A 13653-nucleotide genomic window follows, 5' to 3' on the forward strand; every position below is an offset into this window, starting at 1 on the left:
CGGAGCAGAAGGTTGAGTTGGAGCAGCTGCTGTTTCATCGCCTCCTGAGATTCTTCAAAGTTCTGATGCTGAAATACACAAATCACACTCGTTAACAAACCTCCAAAAATATTGGTACCCCATTCCCATGAGTGAGAAGATTGATTGTGAATGTTATCATGTGTCCTGCTTTTCATCTAAAGCAAATTTTTTTTAAATGATGCAAGAAAAGGAGATAAAATATTAACCCTAAAGTAAGTGAGCTGGAGTTACGTCACTGCACGGGCGTAGCGGACGCGGGGTACATGTCCCCCGCACTTCCCGTATTTGTGCCCTCCGTCCCCCGCACTTTCACAGCCATTACAGCCACTCAATTCATGTTTAACATGTGGAAACGCGTTTTTCCGAGCCGCCTCTAAACGCATCATGAGCAGGCGGAGAGAAGGCGGCAAAAAAACCCCGCTGTGGTGTGTGATCAGAGACACTTTAGAAAATATTGTATGAGTATCTTTGATGTGATTCAGATCTGGGCAGCGCTTCTGTATGTTCAGCAAACCAGCCAAGAGCCTAAAGACTTTACACAGTTATTTCCAAACAAACCGTGTGAGTTGAGTAATGCTGTTGAATGGAGATAATGCTGAGCTAAAAGATGACAAATAGATGTCAGTTTAGTGAGTTAAGCTAGCTAGCTAACTTAGAGGCGGTAGCAACGAGTTACATTTACTCCGTTACATTTACTCGAGTAACTTTTTGGATAAATTGTACTCTTAAGAGTTGTTTTGTTGCAAAATACATTTTATTTTTACTTGAGTAATATTATTCTAAAGTAACAATACTCTTACTTGAGTAACATTACTATTTTGGCTACTCTAAGATTACTCACTTCTGGGTAGAAAATAAGAATATAAATGTATTTGTGTTCCTTTGACTTATTTTCATAAAGATTTAATTTATTTTTGTGGTAGTTAAAGTTTAAAGTGCATGAATTTGCTGATTATTATTACTGTATTCCTAATTCTATTTCAAAATGTTGCTTTCCACATGTTTTTTAATCTTTATTGCCACAATAGAAAGAGCAGGGTGAGAGAGGAGACAGTGGACCAGAGGCCAACAGGGAGGATTACGCAGGGTCACAGGTGAGAAGAGAATTCTTAATTCTATTTATACATTTTACTTTATAGATTTATAGATTTTGACTTTAGATTTTGATGGTATATCATTTTAAAGAACTAAAGTCAGTTCCCTGGTGCTGTGCTGTTTGTGGTTATGCGGTTCTTTAGCTGCTAAGGAGAGGTGCAATTGAATGCGAGAGGATGATAAATCACTCAATAGACCTCTGAACAATTTGTCCCCCTCACTTCTAAAATGATGGCTACGCCCCGCGTCACTGTGGCATGCGTTCTGCAAAAGGTTTAAAAAAAAAAAAAAAAAAAAAGACAAAATAAATCAAGACGCACCACAAGCTCCATGAATCCCGTTAAACACCAGAAAGACTCCACTTCATTCTGAGTGACGAAGAGCAGCGGTGACAGGAGATCGCTCATACCCTGAACATAACCTGAGAAACACACCGAGGAAATCCAAATAATCAACACACAGCCATCTGAAAACACACAGCTCAGGCACCAAGCCAAAAAAAAAAGCCTTCAATCAATAAATAAAATAAACTAGTGACATGTAGCCGATTAAATTACTTCTGGGTTAAGCCTAGGTCACAACCGGACGTACAGTTTTTTGGCGTTTCCCAAATCGCTGCGTTTTTTTTGTTCGTGGAGAAAGACGCACGTTGGCCGCAAGTTTGTCTTGCAACCTGAAAAAAACGTAAGTGCCTGTAGAATTTGTTTGACATGACAAAGAACCTCTGCGGCCGGTCTGCGGCTCGAAAATCAGCACGTCACACGCGCGCCCTCTGTGCGTTTCTTGCGTTTTTTGCATGTAGACCGGCTGTAGGAGCACGTACGGCCGGTTGTGACCGAGGCTTTAGGAGCAAATAAATCTCAATGTTAAAGTAGTGAAACAGCACTGCTCAGTGGCTGAGATGTGTATCACACACACTTACCCAGGTCAAAGTTATACATGCAGTAGGTCATGAGCACGTCATTGAGCAGCGTGAGGCCCGGGTTCTCGTTCCCCGAGAAGAACGGATTATGTCTGTCAGTCCGATTCACGTCCCGCTCTGTCCAATCACAACAAACCAAAACATCCAAAACCAATCAGAGCATGTCACATTGTGGTTTATTTAAAAAAAAAAACAAAAAAAAAAAACAAAACACAAATTCTGCATCATTGCTGGCTGATACACAAACATAATAAAATCTTTCTATCCATAACACACTTCTAGTCCAAAACAAAAATCTTCTCCCAATTCAGTTCTGACCGTTTTTGTTCCTGGATCCGATCCCTGGACCGGATTGGTTCTGTCGCTACTTTATATTAATCATTACCGTTAAAATGACGGGTAAAGTCTTCAATTTGACACTTTCTTTGATTCCCTTCCCCCCCCCACACACACACCTTTCCTTCTTTCGGCTAAAAACAGATGTTGGTTAGTCGTGAAGTAGCTCAGTAACTAACAGATTTAATTTCACATTAACAAACGCAAGACATAATGTTCACTTTTTTTATGTGAAGGAAAACGCGGGTGCAAGAAAAAAAATGAAATGAATTTGATATCACCGTCCAGAAGATTACTTAAGACGTGAGATAAGAGGAAAAGGGGCGGGGCTACCAGCAAGTCAGTTAATATCGGAAAGTTCTAGCCCTGACACATCTGTCAATCATTCCAGACTCCCATGTCGATTTGATAACGTGCAGTTTTTAAACAGGTGGATGGATAAATATGTACATTTCTCTTGGTGCATTTCTGAGCAGATGTTAAATGCTGAGCTCTTATGCAAAGTGCATAAAGGTCGTTATACTCCTCGTCAGTAAACAGTCCGGCCAGTCGGATACAATAATGACATGTTTTACTGTTAACGCCTCTCAGCAGCTCCATCAGCCGTTTTTTTTTTTTTTTAAAGCAGCTTTCATGTTGCAATGCGTTCTGGGTATTCAGGTAACGGATGTTGACTCGGATGAGCTAACGAACTTTGACCAAGAGGAAATGAAGATGTGAACTGACCAATCAGGCTGCGGTATCCCCGGAGGAGGGAGTTTCTCATCTCTTGCTCTTCGCTGATTGATTTCCACTGGACCTTCATCCTGAAATACTCGTCTCTGCAGGAACAGTGTCACATGAAGTGAATGGTCAGAACCACCAGGGTAAGAAACGTACCGGTGAGAGATGAGGTTCAGAACAGGGTTAGGACAGGGTTCTAGCTCACGTCTTCCTTCGGATGATGTCCTCCCTCTCTTTGGCTGTGCTGTTCCAGGGGTAAAATCCCAGGAGGAATTTCCACACCTCCTTCCGCAGAGACGGAACGATGCCCTGGGAGAGAAACACAGGGAATAACGTGCTGTGTGTGTGTGTGTGTGTGTGTGTGCATGCACATGTGTCATAAAGAAGGTCAAACCAAAACTTGTTTAACAGCTTTCGGATTTTATCTCTGTTACACTAAGTGACACGGAGGACACGCCTGGTGCAACGTGTAGAAACATCTGGAACGTGGACACACCCCTCTGAACACCAGCTCCTTGACCTTCTGTGGATTTGTGACACGGCCATCCGAGTCCAGAAACGGCTCCCAGTCGTCCAGAGGCTGCCCTCTGCTCACCTTTGGCCGGGGACCAAGCTCCGCCCCTTGCTGCTGACACAGGAAGTGACATCACTAAAATTAGCAAACCAAAATGGGAAGGGGGAAAACAAACAAAAACAAAACCCACCTTGTGTTTGTGGTCATGATTTTGCTAAGTGACAGTCAGGGTCAAAAGGGGTGGAGCCTAAATTGTATTTCACCAGCCAATCAGAAATGATCATAGAACAATAGTTCACCCGATACTAGCCAGTTTTCTAGCACACCTGGATAAAAGGTTAATGCTGAGGTCACATGATCACGTTTTTATTTTGAATGATCGAATTAGGCTTAAGCCCCGCCCACAATAACCCGAATGCGATGAACAAAGCACGTTAATTTTGACGTACGGAGGTTATGAGCTCGAACCCAGGCTCGTCATCATATAAGCGAGGTGCGTACGAGTCTCCGTGGGAATGCAGAGGCGACTCTGGAGGTCTCAGCGCTCCTCGGAAGAAGTTTGTCACCTTGGAGAAGCCACCGAATGTGGTCGCGTACGGGTCCTGGATAAACCTCTGTACAGGAAGAGACTAAAAATAATAGGGCTCAAAAAGTGTGTGTGTATGTGTGTGTGTGTGTGTGTGTGTGAGAGAGAGAGAGAGGTAGACGTACAGATACGAGGTCTGAGCTGGTGTCATCAAACATCTGCAGCTCGTCGAATGAGTGAGAGAGCGCGCTGGAGTCATGAGGATACGCCAGGAACAAACGACCATCCACTGGGGACCTGGGGGGGGGAGAAAAAGGGAGAGCGAAAAACAGGAAGAGAGAGGCGGAGAAAGAGGGGGAGGGAGAAAGTGAGGGGGCAGAGAGAGAGAGGGGGAGGGAAAGAGATAGAGAGAGGGGGTGGAGAGAGGGAGAGATACAAAGGAAAGCAAAACAGAGAGACAGAAATACAGAGAGAAAGAGGGAGAGACACCAAGACAGGTAGAGAGGAGAAAAGATCAACAGAGAGACAAAGAGAAAGACAAAGAACAGTGAGAGGGAGGAAAGACAGAAAGAGGGAAAGAAAGAGACAGAGAGAGAGTTAGACACGGGGATAGGGAGAAAGAAAATGAGAGACAAAGAGATGGATAGAAAGGGAGAAAGGGGAAGAGAAAGTCAGAGAGAGAAATAAAGAGGGAGGAAGAGGAGGCGATAGAGACAGGGAGAGATAAAGCATGAGATAGAGAGATGAACAGATTGAGATTTATGTAGTTATTTATTTTATGAATTACTGAAGTGATTAATATTATTGTAGCCGGTGATATTTACACAGTACATGAGTGTGAGAGATGCGTGTGTGTGCGCGTGCAGAGCCTCACGGGGTGAGTCGGATGTATCTCTGCATGGCTCGGAGCAGTTCCCGTGTTCCCCCCCTGTGGAAGTGCAGCGGGGGCAGAGGGTCGCCTCCTCGACTCGTCAACACCACGAAGTTCCTGCCCAGAGAGAAACGAGCGCGACGCAGGGAGTAGAGCTCCGACAGGGGCAGAGAGAACGCACCCCAGTGACCTACACACACACACAATATGTACTATCTGTGTTTACAACACAGCAATGCTGAACTCTGTAGTGAGTGAGTGAGTTCCTGCCTGTCTCTGTGATGGGGATCTGTTCTTTCTCTCTGTTCTGCTTCACTGTGCTGATGACGGCCCAGTCAGGCTCGTACCCGGGGTCGAACTTTGTCTCCTCCTCTCCCTCTTCACCGTCCTGTTGGAGATAAATCACATGGTTTCTGTCGTCCTGATCAGCGTCGAGCTAAAACACCACCATGTTCCCTCTAACCCTGAACTCAGACGGTTAAAAGATATCTGGGTATCGAGCTCAACGTCGCTCACAAATAACAGCAGCATTACAGAGATTAAAACGATCTCAGTGCACATCATCAAAGCTGAATCACTTTCTTCCTCACACTCCATCTCCGAAGGGATGGAATCCCAGCTGTCAGCCTCGCAGTGAATATCGTTCAGAACTGAAAGCAGCTCAGCTCTGCTGTACACACGGTTACAAAACCCCGCAAGAAAAACATGATATAAAAACAAAAGTAGCTGCCAAAACGTGAGGAGCTCTGGGCCGCTGCGTCTGGACGCACCGTCATCTTCAAAAATGAGAGAAAGTAAAAAAAGAGTACGAAAGGGAAAAAGAAATGCAGAAGAAAAGAGGAACACTCAGGATACTTCTTCCTTCCTTCCATGGGATAATTTATTACCTCGCCCGGGACGGAGTCCACCAGGGGGCGAGGTATTGTTTTCGGTGGGGTTTCCTTGTTTGTTTTTGGTTTTTTTGCTAGCAACATGACAGGAAAACGGCTGGACCAACCTTCATGAAACTTTCAGGATAGATGGACATTGGTCTCAAATAGAACCTCCAACATTTGGAGGGTCATCCCGTCAAGGTCACCAAAAAGGTCAAAATATTTTTTTTGCGATATCTTCCTTCATATTCATCATATTTACTTCAATTCCAAAATGTTCAACTTTCAATTTTACTTTCATTGATATGCTACATGATGGGTATCTCTCAGTTTTCTTAGTGGTTGAGGGTCAAATGTCAGGGGGATCATTGCTAAAATTTGCATATTTTCCATTATAACTCGAAAACGGTTTGAGATAAAGAGATGCTTATCTTTATCAACATATACAAAGTTATATATATGGGCTTTCATTTGGCACCATGACCTTTGATCTTTTTTGTTTATTTGTGTGTGTGTGTCTGTCAACACTAGAGCGTAGACGGTTGCACCGATTGAAAATTTGAAGTCAGGGTACGTGGGCAAAGGTCCGTAGATTACCTAACTAAATTTTGGGGCTAATTGGGTCAAGGTCACCGGAAAGGTCAACCTTTCAGTCAAAATAACATCTTCCATTATAACTCAAAATCAGCTGCCAATAGACAAATGTTTACTATTAGGAGCGTATAGGAACTCCCATATGGCCTTTCATTTGGCACCATGTCCTTTGACCTTGAATGACTGAAATGTCAAACTCAAGGTCATGGATTTTCATAGGACTTTATCCTGACAGCTGATGATTGAGAACTATTACCGTTATCAACATATAGGTATAAAATAAGTGCTGCCGGGTGAAGTTTATTTCGCCTGGAAACACTTGTTCATTCTGGGCGCCATTCTGGGCTCCATTCTGAGGGGGGAGGGGGATGTCTGTCCCAGTCTGGGTTTCACTCTCTTCCCCTTTATTTATTTCATAGAATGACTCAAAACACAGAGGCTCAGAGTTTCACACCTTTTTGGTGTACAAGACAGCAGGTGCGTTTCTCCCCTCATCCTGAACAGGTCTCCATTCCAATGCTGGCTCTCCATCCTGTTGGGGGGAAAAAAAACACACACACACACACACACACACACACACACACACAGGCGTTAGGGTGGAGGGTTTTTTTTCTTTTTACTTTGTGGAAAAACAAAATCGCAGTGCAATAAAATGTCCAACACCATATTACATGACACTCTGCAGCAGAGGGTTCAATTAATTGAGATCAGAAAGAAAGAAAATTCATAGAAGGAAAAAAGTTAAAAAAGACAAGTAATAATTTAAGGAAGGAAAAAATTGAGAAGGAAGTAAACTGGAAGGAAGGAAGGAAACTCAAAATAAAAGGATGAATGAGGGGGAAAAATTAAAAAAGGAAAAAGGAAGGAAAGAGAGAGAAAGCAGTGAAGGGAAAAAGGAAAAACAGAAGAAAGGAAGAATGAGAAAAATTAAGGATAAAGGGAAGAAAGGATTTGTGAAAAAGTGTTGACTACTGCGTTTAATGCAGACAATAAAACGTGCACTGAGCCAAATGTACGTGTTTTTCTCACCCGCTCCACGATGCGGATGAAGCCGGGGATGGAGGTCTCCTCGCTGGTCCTCTTGGCGTTGGTGTGGAGGTAAACTCCTTCTTTCTCAAAAATCAGCTGTGGGACAAAAAACACAATGTCACCTTTACTCTGTGACTCACGCTCGACTGGGTTACAGCACCAAGAGAAAACACAGACATATCAACACATGACTCCTGAATACTGTACCGTATCATCATCATCATCATCATTATTATTATTAAAATCAGGTGTTGAAATGAACACGTGAGAAAGACTCTTGTTTAGGAATTTCAACTCCTGTCACCTGGTCTGTTTGGTAAAATTCCACTGCTTTGATTCCTGATCTGTGGGTCACTGAACAAGCAAAATAAACTCACCCAACCCTCTGCCTGCTGTTATTAACAAATCAGAGAACATAAATCAGTAACTGGCTCATTGTGAACAGGTTCATCCAGCCACACTTCAATCTATAATTAGACACATTACAGGACAATTAACCCAGCCTTAAAACTCCCTTAAAATCTGACAGAAAACTAAAAACAGTCCCAAAACAAATCCACCTCCTGGTTATTTGCTGTACTTCCGGGTTCACAGCTAAACTTTGGCAGCTTTGCTAGCTTCACTTATTTACTTCAACTATAAATGCGCAGGTGATTAAATCCGCCATGTTCCACTTTATAAACAGCTGAAAGTTGTGCTGAGCCGGGTGTGGGATGAGTGGAGTGTGGGATGGGATGGGTTCTCTCTCTCTCTCTCCGGTTACCTTGCTGTTTTCCGGTTTAGTGTCCATCTTCCTGTGCAGATCAGGAGCGCGAGCTCTACCACAATAACCAAAACAAGCGACGCACCTCCGGACCCTTTAACCAGGCCCCGCCCACTGATCACATGACGCCACGTACTGGCACGTTGCAGCTGCGTGATCCCGACGTCATTGCGTCACTCCATGACGCCATTTTAAGTCGACAGACAGAGACAGACAGATGACCCCAGACTTGTGTTTTTGATTTTAAGGGATAACTATTCCATTAAAAATGCAACTTTTTCACAATAATCGACACATTTAATCTTTTTTTTTTAAAACAATTCTGACTCACTAATAAACACCTTTATATTGGTAAATAACAATAAAAAAGCCTAAAAATGTTCTCATAACTTTATATATTTTTTATATATTTTATCTCAGTTATCCATGATTTCCTTTTTTGAGACTTTTTACATTTTCTTTTTCATTTATTACAGTTGATTTATGCTGCATTAAAATGGTTTCCATGACTGCAACTATTAAAGAGTTAGCATGTTTAAAAACAGTTTATTTAGCAAGCAAATCCCACGAGGTTATTTAATTATAGATAGATAGATAGATAGATAGATAGATAGATAGATAGTCATTCTAAACCACAGGATCTTGAACATTTTATCACATTTTAAAGTGACAAATTATCACACTTAAAATTTCTTCACTTCCTGTCAAGTCAACTCTGAACCCTAATTTGTTAATAATAATAATAATAATAATAATCTCATCTCATTATCTCTAGCCGCTTTATCCTGTTCTACAGGGTCGCAGGCGAGCTGGAGCCTATCCCAGCTGACTACAGGCGAAAGGCGGGGTTCACCCTGGACAAGTCGCCAGGTCATCACAGGGCTGACACATAGACACAGACAACCATTCACACTCACATTCACACCTACGCTCAATTTAGAGTCACCAGTTAACCTAACCTGCATGTCTTTGGACTGTGGGGGAAACCGGAGCACCCGGAGGAAACCCACGCGGACACGGGGAGAACATGCAAACTCCGCACAGAAAGGCCCTCGCCGGCCCCGGGGCTCGAACCCGGACCTTCTTGCTGTGAGGCGACAGTGCTAACCACTACACCACCATGCCGGCCAATAATAATAATAATAATAATAATTTGTATAATTGCAATAAATCAGTTGATTTTTAAAAAATTAGTTAAATAAATAAATAGTCATTCATAACCACAGGCTCTTGAAGACTTTATCACATGTTTTAAAGTGACAAATTATCACAATTAAAACTTCTTCACTTCCTGTCAATTCAACTCTGAACCCTAATTTGTAACTAATAATAATAATCATCATAATCATTTATTGAGAATATTATACTGCATTCTACAACAATTAAGTCACTATTCATTGACACTACTAAAAAAAATAGAGTGCACCCAATACATCTATGTTTTAACTCTTTTATTTTTTAAATATACGCTAAAACTTTATTCCAGCATTTTATGTCAAAATAATAGCTTTAAAATAAACATTAAATACTCTCTCTGCCTTGCTAGGGGAAGTCATGGCCTAATGGTTAGCGAAGCAACTTTGGGACCAAAAGGTCACTGGTTTAATTCCCTAGACCAGCAGGAATAGCTGAAGTGCCCTTGAGCAAGGCACCAAACCCCAGGCTGCTCTGGGTATATTGTATGTTGCTCTGGATAAGTGTGTCTTCTAAATACCATAAATGTAATGATCATGTTTTTTGTTTTTTTTTTAACATGTATTTACCATGTAATGTTAAAATAACCTCCATCAGTATGTTTCGGTATTTTAGCGAACGTTTAGCTAAATTCCATCTTTATAAATGCAAACTTTAATACTTTAATATTCAAGTCAAGTTAGCTTTATCTCTATGACACATTTGAAAGACAAGACAGGCAGCATCAACCAAAGTGCTGAACAGTAAAATCAATTCAGTATAAGATCAAGAGAGAATAAAATCAAATAGATCCAATAAAATAAAACCACGAGACAAAAACAGACAGCCATAAGAGTGCCTTGTAATGTGAATGTTTATTCAATAAAAAGACAAACCTTCAACTGTAGCAATAAATATAATAATAAATAATAATCTTTTGTCTCTGCAAATAAAATTAATTTTCTTTTTTTTTCTTGGTATTTTGATATCGGCTGAATTTCTATTTTTAGGTTAAAGACTTGAACACACTATTTTATTTTTATTCAGGTTCATTTTAGTCAAAAGGTCATTCCGGATTCATGTTGCTGATCTCAGTGACTCTGTGTAATCAGTAACATGCTATAATTCTGATTCAGAGGCCACATACCGTAGTCACATGACAGGAAGTGAAGTAGGTTTTAATGGTCACTTTAAAACATGTGACATGATTCAGAGTTCAGTGATGAATGATTTCATCCTCTCTTAAATTAGATTTTTATATGTTAAGGAATTTATTTATTTAAACACGTTATATATTTAAATATCTATTTCTCTATCAATGTATTAATTAAATTCAGTTGTTTGACAGGCACTGTCCTGTGAATTTATTGTATTGTTTGCATTTGTCATACGCTGTCGAAATACGCTGTGTGTAAGTCTAAAATAAAACATGGACGCCGCCATTAAAGCGTATCATTCGTCTGCACATAAAGCTGGTAATAAGTTATTTTAACAGAACTTTTACAGATACAGGCCTGAGCAGCTACTGGTTCTGTTTTACTAAAGTGAACTTCAAACATTCAGGACTGAAACTGCGGCATGACGACGTCAGGGAGGAGAATAGTGAGTAGCATTAGCAACAGGCTAACCAGCTAACGTTAGTTATATATCTCTAATGTAGATAATTGGCTTCTCAAAACAGTGATTAGTTTGGTCAGTGTTGCAGATTTAACCAAGTACTGTGTTTGTATATCAACTGGTCTAAAACCAGCGCTGCGACAAACTCATTTAAACATAGAGACGTTACACTGTTCATAATATGAGCGGCCATGTTGATGTGATGTCACTTTTGATGGAAGTTGAGAAGACGACCCCAGATTTAAAGCTGACGGGGTGTGTTTTGGTGGGGAATTACAAGCTGCAACTTCGCATCGAACACGGAATAAACATGCAAATTTTCCTCATAGTGATTTATAAAAGAATCGAATGAACAAACGAACGAATCTTTTCAAACGAATCACCAAAAACTGAAACGGGGTGGGTTTCCCAAAAGCCTCTTAACACTAAGAACATCTTAACTAGGAGAGAGAGAGTGTTCATTGTGATGCTCGCTCTACCATTTAACGATGATCTTTGTGCTATGATGCTTTTGGGAAACCCACCCCTGATCAGTGATTTGTTCGTTTGACTCTTTGTGGTCTTTCTCCTGTCCAGTGCACTGACTCTCGTTCATTCGTCTCTCTTAGAACTCGCCAAAAGCTAAAGCCTGATTGGTTCACTGACATGTCAATCAACTACAGATAACCATCGGAGCCTGGAGCAAGAGGAGGAGATTTATGCCCCTTTTCCACCAAAGCAGTTCCAGGGCTGGTTTGGGGCCGGTGCTTAGTTTGGAACCGGGTTTTCTGTTTCCACTGACAAAGAACTGGCTCTGGGGCCAGAAAAACCGGTTCCAGGCTAGCACCAACTCTCTGCTGGGCCAGAGGAAAGAACCGCTTACGTCGCGGGGGGGGGGGCGGAGTTGTTAAGACCAACAACAATAACAAGACCGCGAAAGATCGCCATTTTTAAGCGACTAGAAGCAGCAGCTGTACAAACACGAAGTCATCCATTATTATTGTTGTTGCTGCTGCTGCTTCTTCCGCATTGTTTTTGCTTTGATATTCGCGCCAAGGTTTATGTAAACATAGCGCCGTAACTGACGTATACAGCGACGTAATGACGTGGCTCTGCTTAGCACCGCGAGCTATGGAAAAGCAAACTGGTTCTCATCTGGCTCGCAAGTTGAACGAGTTGTGAACCAGCACCGGCACTGGCCCCGAACCAGCCCTGGAACTGATCTGGTGGAAAAGGGGTATCAGACGACTGAGAACTGGATACAGCTACGACAACATGGGGTCTATCAGAAATCTTATCCAGAAGTGCTATTAGAGAACGAACGAATGAACCGGTGACCTTTTTATCTGCAGTTGTTCAGCATTTCAACATTTGAACAAACCAGTTTTTTAAAGACGTCACTGACTAAATGACGCATAAACACAACGGAAACACAGAGCTCTGTTTCCATAAACCCCACTGTCTGTAATAATTCTCTGTAACGCCTGAAACAGACATGGAATAAATGACACTCAAAACAGCGCCACACAGTGTTTTTATTAGTGTGGCTGAAAATCCAGGCTGCCTGTTGGATATTTAGATGGATTGTTTTGATAAAATTTGCTTGTAATTTATTTTACTATAGAGCGATTTTCACAGTAATGCAACAGTACATTTAAAACATATAAATATTCAGAGACTATTTTGTAATTTTTATGAAATTTGACAAGAAAATGGACGACTGTGGGAACCGAATGATTCGGAGGAACGCACTGAAAATGACGGAATACTGAACGATCAAAACGAACAAACTGAACGAACAGATCCCGTTCACTGAACACCTCTAATTTATGAGAATGTAAAAGGGCGTTGGGGGCGTGTCTATAAAATTAATGACGAGATTCCAATCCAAATATGGACAAACATTCCGGACAGGAAAGCAGATTTCCAAACTGTTTTTTCACCCCCAGCTGTGTAATAAACTTGTTCTGAGACAATGACCTTATGCTATTGTATATTTTATATCAGATCATTATTTGTACAAGTAAGAAATTAAAAATATTGGCTACTGACACCTTTAAATACAATGGGTGAGTGTCGTGCGCGTGCACGAGCGTTTTCTCTCACACACACACACACACTGTTGCGCGTGCCTGAGGGTTCGCGCTCTCTCTCTCTCTGTTGCATGTGCACGAGCATTTTCTCTCCCTCTCTCTTTTTTTCACTGTCGCACGTGCACGAGCGTTCTTTCTCTCTCACACACACTGTTGCGCGTGCCTGAGCTTTCGGGTTCTCTCTCTCTCTTTTCACTGTCGCGCGTGCACGAGCGTTCTTTCTCTCTCTCTCTCTCTCTCTCTCACACACTCACACTGTTGCGCGTGCCTGAGGGTTCGGTCTCTCTCTTTTCACTGTTGCGCGTGCACGAGCGTTCTTTCTCTCACACACACACACACACACACACTCACACTGTTGCGCGTGCCTGAGGGTTCGGTCTCTCTCTCTCTCTTTTCACTGTTGCGCGTGCATGAGCGTTCTTTCTCTCTCTCTCTTTCTCTCTCTCTCTCTCACACACACACTGTTGCGCGTGCCTGAGCTTTCGGGTTCTCTCTCTCTCTTTTCACTGTTGCGCGTGCACGAGC

General features: G+C 42.0%; 1 protein-coding gene across 2 annotated transcripts in view; it reads right to left on the minus strand.

The window, feature by feature from the left end:
- Positions 1 to 8370, minus strand: part of tbc1d17 (TBC1 domain family, member 17) — a 14094-nt gene extending 5724 nt beyond the window's left edge. Inside the window, exons 1-13 of one of the 2 annotated variants that reach the window (XM_060902252.1) lie at positions 8267 to 8370; positions 7504 to 7599; positions 6929 to 7006; positions 5279 to 5396; positions 5012 to 5198; positions 4323 to 4434; positions 4061 to 4225; positions 3594 to 3722; positions 3303 to 3406; positions 3101 to 3195; positions 2039 to 2155; positions 1437 to 1537; positions 1 to 68 (exon numbers count right to left, since the gene is read on the minus strand). The exon at positions 1 to 68 is cut by the window's left edge and continues 32 nt beyond it. In XM_060902252.1, coding sequence (XP_060758235.1) covers positions 1 to 68; positions 1437 to 1537; positions 2039 to 2155; positions 3101 to 3195; positions 3303 to 3406; positions 3594 to 3722; positions 4061 to 4225; positions 4323 to 4434; positions 5012 to 5198; positions 5279 to 5396; positions 6929 to 7006; positions 7504 to 7599; positions 8267 to 8293 — 1397 coding nt within the window. In that variant the 5' untranslated portion in view covers positions 8294 to 8370. Of the gene's footprint in view, positions 69 to 1436; positions 1538 to 2038; positions 2156 to 3100; positions 3196 to 3302; positions 3407 to 3593; positions 3723 to 4060; positions 4241 to 4322; positions 4435 to 5011; positions 5199 to 5278; positions 5397 to 6928; positions 7007 to 7503; positions 7600 to 8266 lie in introns of both variants that reach the window. The other variant, XM_060902251.1, reaches the window with a different exon arrangement.
- Between the last annotated feature and the right edge of the window lie 5283 nt (positions 8371 to 13653).

The sequence above is a fragment of the Neoarius graeffei genome, chromosome 20 (genome assembly GCF_027579695.1).
Source record: "Neoarius graeffei isolate fNeoGra1 chromosome 20, fNeoGra1.pri, whole genome shotgun sequence".
NCBI lineage: Eukaryota > Metazoa > Chordata > Actinopteri > Siluriformes > Ariidae > Neoarius > Neoarius graeffei.